The sequence below is a fragment of the Chiloscyllium plagiosum genome, chromosome 6, assembly GCF_004010195.1.
Source record: "Chiloscyllium plagiosum isolate BGI_BamShark_2017 chromosome 6, ASM401019v2, whole genome shotgun sequence".
NCBI classification, from domain to species: domain Eukaryota; kingdom Metazoa; phylum Chordata; class Chondrichthyes; order Orectolobiformes; family Hemiscylliidae; genus Chiloscyllium; species Chiloscyllium plagiosum.
Genome location: NC_057715.1, coordinates 80483393 through 80501954, shown reverse-complemented (window position 1 = coordinate 80501954; position 18562 = coordinate 80483393). Strand labels below are relative to the sequence as shown.

Genomic DNA, 18562 nt, shown 5'->3' with positions numbered 1-18562 from the left:
TGTTGCCAGGGTTGGAGGATTTGAGCTATAGGGAGAGGCTGAACAGGCTGGGGCTGTTTTCCCTGGAGCGTTGGAGGCTGAGGGGTGACCTTATAGAAGTTTAAAAAATGATGAGGGGCATGGATAGGATAAATAGACAAAGTCTTTTCCCTGGGTTGGGGAGTTCAGAACTAGAGGGTATAGGTTTAGGGTGAGAGGGGAAAGATATAAAAGGGACCTAAGGGGCAACTTTTTCACACAGAGAGTAGTCCATGTATGGAATGAGCTGCCAGAGGAAGTGGTGGAGGCTGGTACAATTGCAACATTTACAAGGTATTTGTAAATGAATAGGTATTAGATGAATAGGAAGGGTTTGGAGGGATATGGGCTGGGTGCTGGCAGGTGGGACTAGATTGGGTTGGGATATCTGGTTGGCATGGATGGGTTCGACTGAAGGGTCTGTTTCCGTGCTGTACATCTCTATGAATCTATGACCTCAGACCACTCTCCATGGAACTAGCCATGTGCACTCACATCCACAGACATTGGAATCCAACTTATGGCAGCCTTGAACAACCCTCATGGCATATCTGTGATCCAATTCCAGGATGTTTCTACACTTCAATGCTGCACCTCATGCTGCACCAACAGCTCTCGTTGTCATGCTGAAGTAAGGACACTGTGTGTTCAGGGACATGTACCCAGCTCATGGACTGACCAGGCTGCAACTTCAGGCTGTTTGCTTGCTGTCATAATGCTCACTCAGTCTGAGTCTACTTGAATAATTACAGTCTCCCTGCCTTTCCTTGTCTTATCTTGCTGTTTAGCAGAGATGCAAAGCCTACAAACTTATCATGGTTGTTTGCATGCCTCAGTGAAGGGAGAGGAGCAAAAGGGTCCAGGCATAGTTAACCAAAAGCAGTGTGCAAAACAAGACTAGGACCTTGGGCATTGCTCAGGGTGATCAGAGTCAGGGCCATTTCCTCATAAGGGGTGAGGAATTGAATGACAAAGATGCCACCAATTGATTTGATTCTTTTGGCCCTCCACTGAGCTGCATTCCTCATGGAATGAGAGAGGTGCATGCATTGACAAAGATGAAAGTTGTTATCTCAGCTATTACTGTTTGTGCAGGTGGGGTCATGTCTTGAGCAAATGCTTAGGTTTTGCAGAGGGCATGCAGGGTTTGTGATGCTGGAGGTGGGGGTGAGTGTGAGCAGATGAGAGAAGATATTGAGAGATGAATAGAGCATGAGCCTTGATGGAAGGTGGGTTCATTAGCAGAGACAGTAATGTGAGGTGTCAGAGAAAAAGGTGATAGCACCTTACACGGTGGCATCTACACTAGTGAAGTAAAGAAGGTCATTGATCTTCTTCCTAAACTAGTGCACATTCCTAAAGTTGGTTGAGACTACACTGACCCAGGTGACAACCTTGGACCAGGCTGGCATTGTGGCCTCCACTGCTGGTCCTGGGGCAAGAGGACATTCCACATCTGCGTCATCTCATCTACCAGGAACTCCAGATGCCTGTTCACAAAGTGGGATGCCCAGTTGCCCCAGTCTGTCTTGTCTGGTGTCAGAGACCATAGCAGGCAGCTCCAAACTGACAGTGTTCTCTTAGTGCACAACTGGCTTCTAAATATGGTGCAGGCACAAGGGATGCCTGTCTTCCAGTGGATATCTGCTGAGTGGTGAGTTGTTCCAGAAACAACACATGGTAGAATGTGGACAGAATCAGATTTGAGGGCTGTCTTAGAGCTGGGGTACATAGTGAGGCAAGTTTGGTGAGCCTCTTTGGGGCAAAAATCCCTCCAAAGCATTTGACACAATTTGTACTTAGCCAATGAAGGTAAAATTCAGTCATAGGGTTTGCTTTTGCTTGTTTTCCTTCATTTGTGAAAAAAATATATTCAGTTAAAGAATGTCTGGAGCCTTGTATGAATATAACTTAGCAAGCAACCACCTTGTTAAAAAAACAGAAAGATTAAACTTCTGATTTATGAAGTTAGATTTCATTCTGGGGTCTTGTCCAATATTACCATCCAATGGAATCATAACAAGAGTGATGGTCTTGGTGGCTGGTGATATTGTAAAATATATCACACAGATTTTCATCACACAGCTTATCTTCTTTGTTTCTTAACACATCCTTACTCTATTTTCACTCTTTACTCTATGAGACCATACAATGAGATCGTGGCTAATCTAATAACTCAATTTCACTTTTCTGCCTTTTTCCCTTGATTTCCTTACTGTCAAAATCTACCTACATTGTTTAATTAATTTTGACTTCAAATTCCATCATCTGCCATAGTCTCCCAGTGGGTCTCAGAATATAGTCCAATGAGAATACTACTAGACCACTGTCTCTCCTAATTTCGCCTTGGTTAAGGGGCCAAACACCATTTACTGTTTTCCAGGTGTGAGCTCACTTCTGTACTTGATTAACTTCAGCAAGACTTCCCTTTTTTTAAATACGTTATTCCCCTTTTTTGAATACTTCATTCCCTTTGACATATATAGATCAATAGTTCATTTACCTTCCCAATTACCTGCTGAACATGTTTTGCTAGTTTTGTTTTGTGATTTACACAAAAGGACACCCAAATCCCATTGTGCTGTAGCTTTCTGCAGTCTTTGAATTACATTAAACTTGAATTTATATTTGAATAATATTCAGTTCCTCCACTCTTCCTGTCAAAATGCAAAACTTCTCATTTTCCAACATTATATTCCATTTGCCAAGTTTTTACCCACTCACATAATCTATCTAAATCCCTCTTTGCTTCATCCTCGCCATTTGCCTTCCCATCTATTTTTGTATCATCTACAAATTTGGCAACAATACATTAATAGACATTGTAAATATTTGTGGCCCCAGTACTGATTCCTGTGGCATTCCACTAGTTTCAGGTTGCTATCCTGAAAATGCTCCACTTACCATAACTCTGTCTTCTATTAGGTAGCCAGTCCTCTTTCTATCTAATTTATTACCTCCAAATCCATGTGCTCTTATCTCATTAAGTAACCTAATGTGTGGTACCTTATCAAAATGCCTTCTAGAAATCCAAGTAGATTACATTAAATGCTTCCCCTTTATCCTGCATGTTATCTCCTCAAAGAATTCTAGTAAATATGTCAGGAATGAATTCTTTCATGAAGCCATGCAGATTGTGTTTGATCATATTATGCATTTCTAAATGCACTCCTATTATAACTTTTATAATAGATTCGAACATTTCCCAATAACAAATGTTAAGCTAACTGGCCTACATTTATATGTTTTACATCTCCTTCCCTTTTTGAATAAAGATGTTGCTTTGGCAGTTTTCCAATCCTCCAGCACTTTTGCACAATTTAAGGATTCTTGCAGGAATTGCTTCCAAAGGTTCCTATCTCTGTAGTTACTTTGTTTAAAATCCTAGGATGCATCCCACCAGGTCCAAGGGACATACCAGTCTTTAGCCCCATTAATTTCATAAGTTACTTTTCTCTAGTGATTGATATTGTATTTATTTCCTCTCTCCTTTTTGCCCCCTGATTTGTTCGTACTTTTGGAATGCTATAGGGGTAATCTACAGTGAAAGCTTATGCAAAGTATTTAGTCAACTCCTCTGCAGTTACCTTTTTCTCATTATTATGTCCCCAATCTCATTCTCTAAGGGGCCTACACTCAGTTTGACTTCTCTCTTCCTTTTTATATATTTAAAGAAGACCTTGGCTGTTTGTCCTGATATTAGTTGCAAGTTTACCCTCAAAGCTTACTTTCTCCTTCCTTTTTTTGTTCATCTTTTGTTGTTTATTTTCCTCAAATCTTCATGTTGGCCACAAATTTTTGTTACAATGCAAATTCTCTTTCAACTTGATGCCATCCTCAACTTCCCCGGCTAATTTTGGCTAGTTTACCCCCTTTCTTGAATTTTTCTTTCTTACTGGAATATATCATTGCTATGAGGAGAAAGTGAGGTCTGCAGATGCTGGAGATCAGAGCTGAAAATGTGTTGCTGGAAAAGCGCAGCAGGTCAGGCAGCATCCAGGGAACAGGAGAATCGACGTTTCGGGCATAAGCCCTTCTTTCAGGGCATAAGCCCTCCTGAAGAAGGGCTTATGCCCGAAACGTCGATTCTCCTGTTCCCTGGATGCTGCCTGACCTGCTGCACTTTTCCAGCAACACATTTATATCATTGCTATGAGCCAAGAACTACTTTCTTGAAAACTATCATTTTTCTCAACCATCCTTGCTGCTAAATTCCTTTCCCAATCCACTCCAGCCAATTCTAAACTCATTCTCTTGTAAGTAGCTTTAATTAAGCTTGTTTCTCTGCGAAGTTCCTACTCTCAGACTGAATGCTAAATTCTACCAGGCTACAGTCACTATTTTCTAGGGCATCTTTTACTCAAAAATTATTATTAAATCTGCCTTTTTACCCATCACCAGATCCAAAATAGCCTGATTCCTGGTTGGATTCACAACACATGGTAGTAGGGAAGTGTCCCAAATATACACTATGAATTATTCCTTGTGGCTACTTCTGTTAACCTGATGATTCCAGTCTTCATGAAAGCTTAAATTGACCCATATTAATATACTGCTCTTTTTTTTAACAATTCTTTTTCTCTGTTCTGCCATACAGCTATAATGAGGGGGCTTATAGACAAGTGTCTTCTTTCCCCTTGTTATTAACTCATTAGTCTCTTTCAAAGAAGATATGTATATGCCACTGCCATTTCTGATAAAGCAGTATTGATCAATAATATAATCATAAGCAGAAGCTCAGCCACAGGCATCACATACATGTTGGTGTAACCCGATGGTCTTTAGGGGTTTAGCAATAGGATAGGTCTTCTCTTAGTCAGACAGCATGAGCTTAGATACAAAATAAATTACCATCTATGCTACCTGTGTTTTTAACCATTATTACAAATTGCTGTTAGAAATTGAGCATGTGAATTACATTACCTGTAATAAAGACCAAATATAAAAACAGCCAAACCGATGAGTGCAGGTGTAATTAAGTGTAGTAAAAGATGTTCCATCACAGCAAAATAAAATGCAATTTTTTCCCCAAAGTAGCTTCTAATCTTCCATAATGGCTGCAATCTGTAGGTTCTGGCCCACAGATTAAGAAGGTCATTCCAATTTTTATGTGGATCTGCCGAAAGTTAACAAGACCTATTACACTTAATGCATATTTGCAATGTAAATGTAAATCAGGCATTACAAGCAGTGAAACAAAAACCATTTTGATTCCTTTACTCCCAATTAAATAAGCCAATGAACATAGATTGCAGAAGGACTTTCTGTTAAGGAGGAGAGATACAATTGTATATGATAATTACAACCATTTCTACTTGAAGTTGCACCCTAGGATTAGTTTTGGTTCTAGATTTGGTTCTTGATAAAAGTGCTGATTCCTGAGGTTTTGTTCAACAAAGGCATTGCCCCAACTAATTTGTTATTTAAATATAGAGACTATCAGAGCTGTCCTGGCCGTATCACCACAAGATTTCTAATATGTTCTCTTCTAACAAGAGTTATGTGTTAGCAATCACAAAGTTTCTCAGAGCAACTCTGAAGAGGTAGGAAATGAAATATTTCAAAACAGGAAAAGGGCAGAAGTGAGAAATTACTGGGGAGTAAACTAGCTGTCGGGGGATAAAACTCAGAATAGCGGGAAAGATTGCAAGATGGACATAGTATTCAAGCATAGGGATAAGTAGGCAGATTGCAAACACTTCTACATGGCGAAGACAAAGCACTTCTCCAGCTGACTCAAACAGTGCCATAAAAGAATATACTGTGCAAGAAAGAAACACTTTTGTGGACACTTTTCACACTGTATTAATCAGGACAGTTAATAAGAATACAAAGATGTACAACATCTTTATAATGCATGAGAAGAGGCTGCTAATTATTGGCAAGTGGATTCTGATTTGGAAAGACCACGCAGCATGCATCAGTTAAACGATGTCTGACAGTTAACTGCCAAGCTTTGTTTAAATTTAAACCAACTAGGTTGACTGACTGATTAAGGCATAGCTCTGAGAAATGAAGCAGAAATGCCTATTTTGTTCAGTTGCAACAAGCGTGGCATGTGCATTTTTCTTTTGCTTGCAAAGAAGAGAGCTTTGTATTTTAATGTATGTAGCACAAGTGTGGGCGGCACGGTGGCACAGTGGTTAGCACTGCTGCCTCGCAGCGCCAGAGACCCGGGTTCAATTCCCGACTCAGGCAACTGACTGTGTGGAGTTTACACGTTCTCCCCGTGTCTGCGTGGGTTTCCTCCGGGTGCTCCGGTTTCCTCCCACAGTCCAAAGATGTGCAGGTTAGGTGAATTGGCCATACTAAATTGCCCGTAGTGTTAGGTAAGGGGTAAATGTAGGGGTATGGGTGGGTTTCGCTTCGGCGGGTCGGTGTGGACTTGTTGGGCCGAAGGGCCTGTTTCCACACTGTAATCTAATCTAATCTAATCTAATATTATGAACCAGACTGACAATTGTAATTCGATTGTCTGCATAACACTCACAATTATTTAGTAAATTTTTTTTAGATTACTTACAGTGTGGAAATAGGCCCTTCGGCCCAACAAATTCACACCGACCCTCCGAACAGCAACCCACCCAGACCCATTCCCCTACAATTACTCCTTCACCTAACAATACTGGCAATTTAGCATGGACAATTCACCTAACCTGCACATTCTTTTGGACTGTGGGAGGAAACTGGAGCACCTGGAGGAAACCCACGCAGACACGGGGAGAATGTGCAAACTCCACACAGACAGTTGCCTGACGCGGGAATTGAACTGGGTCTCTGGCGCTGTGAGGCAGCAGTGCGAACGACTATGCCACCATGCCGCCCACAAAATCATTATGTCTCACCTAAGACTGGACATTGCTCGCAAAGCTCTAAACAGTCTCACAGTTGGTTTTAACTCAGCTTCAACATAGTTTATCTTTTCTTTTCACAATACTCAAGGTTTGCAGTACGAAATGACTAAATGCATTAACGTTAATGATCCAGTCCTTTTTGCATCCTTTTGCATGGTGGGTTTTCTGAGGCTAGGGAGCCCTGGGCATCAATATTTTTTAAAAAATTAGACCACTGTTAAGATGAAGGCATATAACCTTCTTAAAAGGTTTCAACAACTGACCATTGAACATTGGTGGGCCTCTTGCTCCTCGTTCCATGTCCACTCAAACTGGAATTGATGTGTTTGAGGTGAGTTGGAATTCTGCTTCAGACATTAAATGTTTTTAGCCTCTTACCTAATGAAAACCCTCACATCTGGGATTTGAAATGACCACCCAGGGAGTTTGTGTTACAAACTGAGGCAAAAACTGATGTCTGTTTTTTTCAGACAGAAGATAGCATGTGATTCTATGGTTGTATTATATTCTGTAACCAGTCAGAACATTAGAAACAGAAAGATTAGTATATTCCAGTAAGTTGGGGGCAGTTTAAACTTAAAACAAGCTTCCTGCATTTGAACTGAAGAGATGTTCAATTTCAAAACATCCAAACAAAATCCATGTGAGGATCTGCAGATATGCATCACTTATATGTTTACAGTGACTGATGTGCAAAATATAAGCTAAGCCAGAGACTAAACTCTAAAAAATAACAAAAACTGCTGCAGAAACTCAGCAGGTCTGGCAGCATCTGAAGAGAGAAAAACAGAGTTAACGTTTCAAATTCAGTTATCATTGTTTAAAATTTTGTGATGCTGAGCAAAGATTAAAGTTGCTAATATGGAATCTTGCACCTATTATTAACTGATAACTTGTATTTATATCGTACCTTTAACATAAGAAACTATGGAACTAAAGTGCTTCACAAAAATGTATATAGGTAAAATTTGCCACTAAGCCAAATAAACAGACTTCTAGACACCTGACGAAATTTACAATCAATGAAGTAGATTTTAAAGATTGCTTTAAAAAATGAGAGAGAGAGGGAGAGAGATGGAAAATACTAGATAAGGCATAAACCACAATCTTGTATCAACTAGTTACTTGAATATCTGATATAATATCCAGTCTCACCAATATTCATCTGTGGCTAGTCACATTGGTCATGAGGCTTGCACCACTTACCACCATTTATTGTTTTCTGTGTTTTTAGTGTTTTCTCTTCACATATGGGCCCTTCATGTAGTGTGAAGGCTGATGTAAATGCTTTCTTCATTAACAAGTATTGTAAAGTGGAAATACTGTCTTTCTCTCCTCTTACTTTCTCAGTATCTGTTTGTCAGAAATAACAATGTGTTTTATTAATAATAATAATAATAATAATAATGAAAAACTTTGTCCAAATATAAATCTCTACATAATCAATACTGAGTTCAATGTTATTCAAAAATTATGTGAGCTGTGAGGCACAGTGGATAGTTAGCCTGTCTCTGAGCCAGAGGGTCTGGGTTCAAGCCTCATTCAAGGACTTTGATGGCTGTGGAAGACAGGTTCACATATAACGTGGTCACACAGGTTGAGCATAAATGGTAAATTCTTCCAATGTATACCACTGGCAGGTGATAAAAGTGGGAAGGATTTCTGGTCATCCCAGATAAAAGTATGCTCCTGTCTTAGGCTCCCTCTTAATTACTACCTTATCCTCTTTCTACTGTGTTGGATGTGCAAGCTGCTTATGGTGTGACCCTTCCTGACCCTGCCCCTTCTCTGATCCAGGCCTTTCCCTTCTGAATTTCTGTTTTCAGCCACCCAAGAACTGTCAGTTTCGTAGCAACAGTGATATCGAAAAGAGAGGAAAGAAAACCATATCTCTGATGATGAAGCATTGTTACTTGCTCTGACACTCACAGCCATAAGCTCCAACACTAACATTATATGCTCATTAGATAATATCGAAGTATTGGCGTCTGCATGTGCACTCTGTCTGTACCAGGACCTGGATGGACATCAGTAACATGGGGGAGAAAGGGCAATTTTTGGTTATGTCACTGGAGGATGAGGTCAAAGACAAGTTCTTTTGCAGAAGATTCCGATAAGAACTTAAAAGATCCAGCATATAGCAGAATGCTGATGAACAGGAGGAAAAAGAACATTATCTTTACTTAAGTACAGCTATTGAGTAGGTGTGAAAGGAACTATTCCAAAATGACGGAGAGTTGATGTTTCGGGCCTGATGAAGGTCTTATACCCGAAACAACGATTCTCCTGCTTCTGCTCCTTGGATGCTGCCTGCCCGGCTGTGCTTTTCCAGTACCACTCTCTTCGACTCTGATCTCCAGCATCTGCAGTCCTCACTTTCTCTCTATTCCAAAATGATGTCAGATCAAGTGGAACTAGAGCTTGGGTCTGTAGGGCTCCTGATAAAATGTTCTGTCTTACTATCCTCTATATCTAGTTTTGTTTAATAAAGCCCCTGTTGCTGTGAACTCACAAGAATGTAGATTTCGTATTATTACATGGTGGCAAGTGAGGCCAAACCCTCTGACCTAGAGGGAGACAGGAAGAGCCGAAAATGAATACGAGTGATGGCAAAGCTCAAGACCACTCAGAGGGTGGGGAAAAGCCCAAAGTGAAGGAAAGCAGCAGTATAAGTTGGCAAACAATGGATTTAGAGGTTCATCTAGACATTGGCCTGCAGAATTGAAAGTCCCTCAGAAAGTTGAAAAGCACAAGAGAAGAACCACAGTTAACTAAAAGGGGAAATTAACCAGCAACAGTGATTAAGTCCTGATGAGTGCAAGGCAAATAGCTTCAACATAACATATCTATTTTTTCAGCAATACTCCAGTTCTGTAGTACCAAATGATGATTAATATTATTAATTACTTTAAATTCCTCACTTTTATGAGACTTGTTGACCCTGTAATTTCTCGCACATTCTTTCATATTCTACAGTGAAGTCATAGAGTCACAGAGATGTACAGCATGGAGACAGACCCTTCGGTCCAACCCGTCCATGCTGACCAGATATCCCAACCCAATCTAGTCCCACCTGCCAGCACCCGGCCCATATCCCTCCAAACCCTTCCTATTCATATACCCATCCAAATGCCTCTTAAATGATGCAATTGTACCAGCCTCCACCACATCCTCTGGCAGCTCATTCCATACCCGTATCACTCTGTGTGAAAATGTTGCCCCTTAGGTCTCTAGTCAAAAACAAAATAATTCATTAACACCTTTGCCATTGTTATTTCCCATTTAAAATCCCTTTCCCATCACTAAGGGATCCATTTTTACTAACCATTAATAAAAACAAAATATTGTGGGTGCTGGAAATTTGAAATAAGAAACAGACATTGCTAGAGAAACTCAGCAGGTCTGGCAGAAGTAGAGTTAATGTTTCCACTTCCGAAGAAGAGCAACAGGAGTTTAAATATCAACACTGTTTTCTCTCCACAGATGCTAGGAGAAAGTAAGGACTGCAGATGCTGGAGATCAGAGTTGAAAAGTATGGTGCTAGAAAAGCACAGCTGGTCAGGCAGCATCAGAGGAGCAGGAGAGTCGTCATTCCTGATGAAGAGCTCATGCTCGAAACGTCGACTCTCCTGCTCCTCAGGTGCTGCCTGACCGGCTGTGCTTTCCCAGCATCACATTTTTCAACTTTCCACCAATGCTGTGCTTCTCCAGAAATCTCTGTTTTGTTTTTAGTTTACTAACTTCTCCCTTTTTTATTTTTCTGTGAATGGCATTTAAATCTGTTTTTATATTTCCTGATCTTTGTTACTTCTTAGCTCTTCCTCTACACATTTGACATCCTGATTTTCTGTGCTAAGGTGCTTTCTCCCTGTTGCCTTCACCTTGTCATTTATCATCAGGGCCACACCTCCTTCTTTTTAACATGTCTAACTCTTCTATAAGCTATACCCTGGAATATTTAGTTCACAACGACACCTCATTTATAGCTACAATATCAAACACATTGATATCTATTTGAGTCATTAATTCAACTATCTTGTAATATTTTGTGCATTCAGGAACAGCCCCTTTAATTTTAATGCTTTACTTCACAAAGGTGGTTAAAAGTCACACAACACCAGGTTATAGTCCAACAGGTTTATTTGGAAACACTAGTTTTCGCAGCACTACTCCTTCATCTGGTAGCTTCTAAAGCTAGTGCTTCCAAATAAACCTGTTGGACTATAACCTGGTGTTGTGTGATTTTTAACTTTGTCCACCCCAGTCCAACACCAGCACCTCCACATCATGGCTTCATAGATGTGACCTTAGGTGATATCCATATATTATCTTTGCTAAATTTCCTGCCCCTTCATGTCAAAATTTCCTTGATTTTATTCAAATCACTACTTTGATTTTTCTTCTCATATTCATATGTTCACGTATCCTTGTGTGAACATTCTTACTTATTATTTTAACGCTCCATCTATCACTCAAGATATTAAATTCATTAGCACTCTGGTCCTCGCCCTGTTTAAGTAGAGACCATCCGAAATGAACAGTTCCCGGTTTCCCCACTAATGGTGCCAGATGCCCATGAATTGAAACCTCTGCCAGCCACACCATCTTTAAGCCATTTATAGACTAAGATTGATGAATGACAATATTTTTGTGCCAGATTTATATGTGATACCATCCTGACACTTTGCTGACACTTGACAGTAGATTGATGAAGTGGTAATTGGTCAAATTAAGCTTCCTGCATTTTGTAGAAAGAACATATCTGGGGAACTTGTAATTTTGGGGTAGATGTCAATGTGGTAGCTGCACTGGAAAGATTGACTAGGGCTACAGCTAGTTCTGGGTCACAAATCTTCAATATTTCAGCTGGGAGTTTGTCAGAGCCAGGACATCCAGTGTGCTCAGCCATTTCTAGAAACCATAAGGAGTGAATTGAACTGGCTGATCACTGATGTTTAGAATGATGACCACCACAGGAAGAGATTGAGATGGGTCATGGCTGAAAATGGGTGTAAATGCTTCAGCATTGTGTTTTGTACCGATGTGATAACCACCCTCATGCTTTGAGGTTGAAATGTCTGTTAATGCCCCACCCCCCCACCCCACCTTCTCCTGTTGGTTGCTTAACTTTTCACCACCATTTACAACTGGATGCAGCAGGGTTACAAAGCATAGATCTGATCCATTGCATTGGATCCATTAGTTAAATCTATAACATTCTGTCTCTGCTGCTTGCACACATGTAATGCTGTATTTTAGCTTCACAAGGTTGGTACCACATGAGGGCTATGCCACATGCTGCTCCTGCCATATTCTCCTATACCCTTTATTGAGCCAGAGTTGCTATCTTGCTTGGTTGAGAGGGATGTGCAGGCCATGACATACAGATTGTGATGATTTGCACAAGTGCTGTAGTTGCTGGCATACTGTAGCTCATGAGTGTCCAGTTTTGAGCTGCCAAATCAGTCTGAACCTAATCATTTAGCATGGTAGTAATGTTACCCAAGTCAATACAAGGTGCCCTCAGTATGAAATTACGATTTCATCTTCATGAGAACTGTGCAATTGTCACTATTGTAAATACTCTCATGGACAGATGCATCTACAGCAGACAGGTTAGTGAGAATGAAGGGTTTTTCCCTTGCAATGGTACTCTCACCACCTGCCAGAGGCTGTATCAGACTACTTCAAACAAAACAAAGAAAGTTAGTTTAATGAATTGGGATAGTATGTCCCTCACTTGTCAGAATGACATACCTTTATCTTCAGAACTTTGCCAAAGTAAACACATTTCTGTTCCTTCATTAGGTTCTCCAACTATAAGGACATGATAACAGGTACAGCAAACAGGATATGATAAGTTTATTAAATATAAAATATTAAAACATCATTCAAGTATTGCAAAGCATCAAAACAGTGATAAGCTCTTTGATGGAGCACAAATTGTAATAATACAAGGAAAGCAAAAAATACTTCCAGAACAGAAAAACTGAAGCTGTAAATTGATGATTCCCTAAATTTACCTTTCTCCTTTTGTTTATCATTGGGTGTTTGGATTCCATTCAGAATGTGATGAACCTAAAACAAACAGAATTTGATGTATTTACTTTTTATAAAGAATGTTTTTGTCAGTGTATAATCATCTCAGTATTTTTGTTATACCTGTCTCTTATGCAGATATGGAACTATTAGATTGGAGGACTCACTAAATTGATATATTACTACTGCGTACTTTCCATCATGCTTCAATTAAAGTGTAGTAATGAGTAAAAGATTCAAATTAAATCTATTATTGAAATTCTATGAAGTAGTGCAGGTATTCCCTTATCTCAACAGAATAATTAAGTAATTCACACAATCTCTCCTAAGACACAACACCTAAGTACTTGGCGAAAAGAAACTAAATCTGATTTCAGATTATGTAGACATACCCAGGAAAGGTTTTGATGATTTATTTATTTCAATCAGCACAACTTCATGACAAACCCAGGGATGGTGATGATTCCAATCGAATGACTATGTCAGGCTATTGATTGACTACTCCTTGGGAGAACTTTCTCAGTTGTGGTACAAGCCACCACATATTAATGAGGAAGACCCTACATCATCAACAGAGTACTGTTCTAAAGCCGTAGAGCTCTAAACACAGCAAAAGGTGTTTAAAATCATTGTGACCCCACCAGTCAAACCTAACTATACTAAGGGCAGCACAGTGGCTTAGTAGTCAGCACTGCTGCCTCACAGTGCTAGGGTCCTGAGTTCAATTCCAGCCTTGGGCAGCTGTCTATGTAGAGTTTGCACACTGTCCCTGTGTCTGTGCGGGTTTCCTCCCACAATCCGAGGATGTGCAGGTTAGGCGAATTGGCCATGCTAAATTGCCCAAAGTTGCAGATTCCCAACACTGTCTGAGTAAAAATGTTTTCCTCAGATCTCCTTTAAACATTCTGCCCATTACATTAAATCTATGCCTCCTGGTCATTGATCAAGGGGAAAAAATCCTTCTTGTCTATCCTATATGTGCCCCATCAATTTTATTTAACTCAGTTACGTCCTCTCTCAAACTCCTCTTCTGTAAGGAAAATAGCCCAAGTCTGTCCAATCTCTTTGTGACTAAAACGCTCCAGCACAGGCAACATCTTGGTAAATCTGTTTGCACTCTCTCCAGTGACTATCACAGCCCTCCTATAATGAAGATTCCACACTACACAATTCTCTAGCTGTGGTCTAACCAACATCTTACACAGTTCTAGTATAAAGCCCCTGTTCTTAAACTCTATGTCTTGACTGATAAAGGCCAGTATACCATAGTCTTCTTAGCCATTTTATCCACCTGTCCTATTACATAAAGGTGGATATGCACACTAAAATCTCCGATCCTCAGGACTTCCCAGGGTCCTACCATTTACCATGGATTCCCTTACTTGTCTGTCCTACCCTCATTCATTTATCTAGATTGAATTTTTTTGCCACTGATCAGCCCACCTGACCAGCCCACCCTATATCCTCTTGTAATCTAAAGCTGTCCTCCTCATTTTTTACCACCTCATCAATTCTTGTATTATCTGTGCACTTACTGATCAACGATTCTACATTCAAATGTAAATTATTTATTTAAACCTCAAACAACAAGGGGTCCAAGATTAACCTCTGTGGGACACCACTGGCCACAGACTTCCATTCGGAAAATGCCCCTCAACCACCATTCTTTGCTTTCTGTCACTCAGCCGATTGTGGATCCAATTTGTCAAATTACCCTGAATTTCATACGTTCTTGTCTTTGCTATCAGTCTGCCATGTGGGACCTTACCAAAAGCCTTGCTAAAGCCCAAGGAGACTATGTCAAAGGCATTGCCCTCATCTATACACCTGGTCACAACTTTGAAAAATTCAATCAAGCTGGTCAGACCTGACTTCCCCTTAACAAATCCACACTGACTGTTCTTGATTAATCCTTACCTCTCCAAATGCAAATTAATTCTGTCCCTCAGAATTGCTTCCAATATTTATCCTTTCAGAGTCTTGGTCTAGGCCATGTGATCTGTCTGGTTTTGTTCCTTTTTTCAGACCCTGTACTTGTTAGATAATTCTGGGTGGCTTGCTAGATCATTTCGGAGGGATTTAAGAGTCAACCACATTGCTGTGGATCTGGAACCATGTCGGCCAAATTGGCAGACCTTCCCTTCCTAAATGATATTAGTAAACCAGGTAGGTTTCTACAACAATCAGCAATAATTTCATGGTGATCATTAAACTATTTCTAAACTAATCTAGATTTATTAATTAAATTCAAATTTCACTATTTTCTATGGTGGGATTTGAGTCCATGTCCCCATGTTGCTGGATTACTAGTCGAGTGAGAATTTCACTCTACCCCTTAAATAATCTGATTCCATGTCCATGTTTCTCTCCCACTTTTAATTTATCTCCTTCTATCCACTGCTTAAAGGAATCAAAGATTTCCCAATGTATTGAATGTGAGCAGATCATTATTATGAATGTTAGGTTTTATAAGATGATTATACCTTGGACTGTCATGTTATTTGAGGACAAAATGGAATAATGAAAAGGGTTACATGACCTACAGTGAGCTCTGTTTGACAAAAAAGTCAACAACATGTAGAAACAAAAGGCAGAAGTAAACATTCTTGTTATTGCAGACTGTCTCATAAACTTTGAACAGCAACAGAAAGAGAAATAAAGCAAGAAAAGTGAAACATGGAACAATCTGCAGAAGGAAAAGAATATACAATGTTAGCTACTTGGCAGAAAGCTGGGGGAAACTAAGGAACTAGCAGAAGAGAAGGAACCCACAGCAATTTAAGAACAGTGGAAGATTCACTCTTTTGTGGCCAGGAGAAGTAATCACCATAGTGGTCTTCACTACTAAAAGAAATTCTCAGAATGTTGAGGGAGAGGAACTTTGATTAACATAGGACATTAATACTCAGTGAAATGTGGAGGAGTGAATCCACTAGAAGCTGGGATGACTATGTACTATTTCCTGTAAGGACCATGATCATGGATAAAGTATGTTGCAATGTAGTTGTATGTTGCATTAAGACAAGTAGTTATATTTTACATTATCCAGGACATCAGTTATCTATTAAGGAACATTTAATCAATGCCCTCAGTTCTAGATTCTCCCACAAGAGGAAACATTCTTTCCACATCCACCCTGCCAGACTCTCTCTTGATTTTATATGTTTCAATCAAAGCACCCCATGCTCTTCAAATGTCCAGTAGATGCGGCTGAACAGGCTGAATCATAACCAGCCTACCTTTGGTGCATGGGGCAGGATGTTCCCAAAACTAGTACCACCCAGATTTCAGAATTTGATTCCCTTATATTTCTTCTCTACTGCCACTCTGTGTCATCATTATGATATTTGAACTAAAGCATTATTCAACTTAATGGATTAAGTTATTGTCTTCTGAGTGATTGATAGCAAGCTTCTACCAGTATATAGTTTTAATGTTTCATGCTGCAAGGAGAGCTTTAGATTTTCTTAGATGTATTTTCTCTGCCCTACTCTGTAATATTGGCCACTTAAGAGTTGAGGAAAAATGGCCTGATTGGAGAGATAATTATTAACCATCCTGGCAGTGTCTATTTGTCATAATCGATTTTGCAGAAGTTTTGTCGGAATGCTTATGGAGCTGGACACTAGGTAACACTGGGTTCCCATTGAACCTGGAAGAGACAGCAAAGGCAATTCAGATGGAGTTTATCTAGTGCTGTAAGTATCACAGAGACACAGTTCACGTCTATCTGAAATGCAGAAACATGACGACAACAACTGCTCTGTACACCAAAAATTTCATTTCAATTCAACATTTTCTTCCCAATGTATTCCCTTACCACCTTTATCCATCCTTTCATCCAAGCTACTGAATCCATATTCATACCTCTTCTTAACCTTGCTATCTCACTAGCATTGCTCCTGCCATCATGCCAATCACGTAAGGCTAATTTTAATCACTCTCTTATGTCATGCTCCTCCACAGTGCCCTCCCATACTGAGTTCTTTCTTTTGCATTTGTCCCTGGAAATATCATTCTCCCAAAATAGTTGCACTTCCAAAATTCCAATTTTGTAGCTGGTGGCACTTCATTCACAATAAAGGCGCTATCAGTTCCCAATCACCTTAACCACATCCTCACCTCAGCTGTTGATATCATAGTCCCCATTAAAAACATTCACCCCTAGCACTCTAACTGTTTCCCCAATATAACCCCCATACCTGCCATCTAAGGGATGCAGATTTGGCCAGATATGACAAGCAACAGAGTTAACCATTCAGTGCCCAATCTGTTTGGATCACAAACACCATTAGCACAATTCCTGTCTGACCACAATTAGTTACTATTCCAGAATCATCCCAGAATGTGAAGATAATCCCAACTTCTCACTCGTCTCCTCTAGTTTCCAAGTACAAGTAAGATGATTTCATTGACTTCATTGTCAATATGTGAGAATATTTAATCAGTTGGCTCTGCTGCATTTCACCTTCCCCGGCATCCCCCACTCCTCTAGTCTTCCAGCAGGAAAAATGAAGGTTTGTGCTGTATTGGAGAAAAGGAATGATCTGGTGGGAATTGCTAGAAACTACATCAAGAAATTCACATTGTCCAGTGTCCCACCACCAAAATGTCCAATACCCCAGTGTGAGAAGCTTCAACTAACTACTATGAGGTTTGTTAACATGCACATACATGGCAACTAGGAGAAAGTGAGGACATTAGGTGCATTAGATGCATTACTCAGAGGAAAATGGGTCTGGGTGGGTTACTCTTTGGAAGGTCAATGTGGACTTGTTGGGCCAAAGGGCCTGCTTCCACACTGTAGGGAATCTAATCTAAATCTAATCAGGACTGCAGTTGCTGGAGATCAGAGTGGAAAAGTGTGGTGCTGAAAAGGCACATACGTTTTGAGCATGAGTAATGTCCTTGGTTACATGTGAACTTGCATTAGATGTTTCTTCCTGATAAAGAGCTCATGCTCAAAATGTCGACTCTCCTGCTCCTCGGATGCTGCCTGACCGGCTGTGCCTTTTCAGCACCACACTATTCGATGTACATGGCAAATACTTATAATCACATTTTTAGATTTCTGAGAGCTATATGCTAACAGGCAAGTAATAGAATGTAGAACAAAGAATCATGTTGGCACTTTTTGTTTGTTTTAGCTAAAACAAATTAGTGCTTTCCTAAAACTACAATTGTACATGTTTGTGGTCTTGCACTGTAACTGTAGCAGTATTATAATGAGTTAACTCCCTCAAGATGCTATAAAGCTCTCTCTGCTTTGCCCTTAACAAGCATTAATTGGTTTGTCCTCTACTAACCAGCATTTTTGATTTGGTGTCACCACCGGTAGTATTACTCCAGAATGTTTTTGGAGCGAGGAGGACAGAGTTATTATTGTATAAACAAATGAGTTCAAATTAGGACAATGCTTATCACACCAAAGAATGCAATTTACAATTAGAGATCTCACGGCAGGACGAAAAAATGTGGCCTCTTTGTCAATTCCTTTGAACAGGTGTCGTTTCTCATGTCTGTAAGGTGCACTGTAATAGTCTTCTTCCTTATCTGTCTCAAGATAGTTTTGCACTTTTGACACATACGTTCTGCGAAAGTCATCAATCTGAAATGGCAAACATGAAGCAACATTTCAAATTACAATAATG

At 39.9% G+C, this 18562-nt stretch overlaps 1 protein-coding gene across 6 annotated transcripts in view; it reads right to left on the bottom strand.

The window, feature by feature from the left end:
• Window positions 1-18562, bottom strand: part of LOC122550753 (anoctamin-7-like) — an 81613-nt gene that overhangs the window by 59596 nt on the left and 3455 nt on the right. For all 6 annotated transcript variants that reach the window (XR_006311938.1, XM_043691959.1, XM_043691964.1 and 3 more), the window contains exons 3-7: window positions 18355-18519; window positions 12896-12950; window positions 12630-12689; window positions 8079-8225; window positions 4942-5134 (exon numbers count right to left, since the gene is read on the bottom strand). Coding sequence is in view for 5 of the 6 variants with exons in the window: in XM_043691959.1 (XP_043547894.1) it covers window positions 4942-5134; window positions 8079-8225; window positions 12630-12689; window positions 12896-12950; window positions 18355-18519 (620 nt within the window). In the remaining variant the exon portion in view is untranslated. The remainder of the gene's footprint in view (window positions 1-4941; window positions 5135-8078; window positions 8226-12629; window positions 12690-12895; window positions 12951-18354; window positions 18520-18562) is intronic.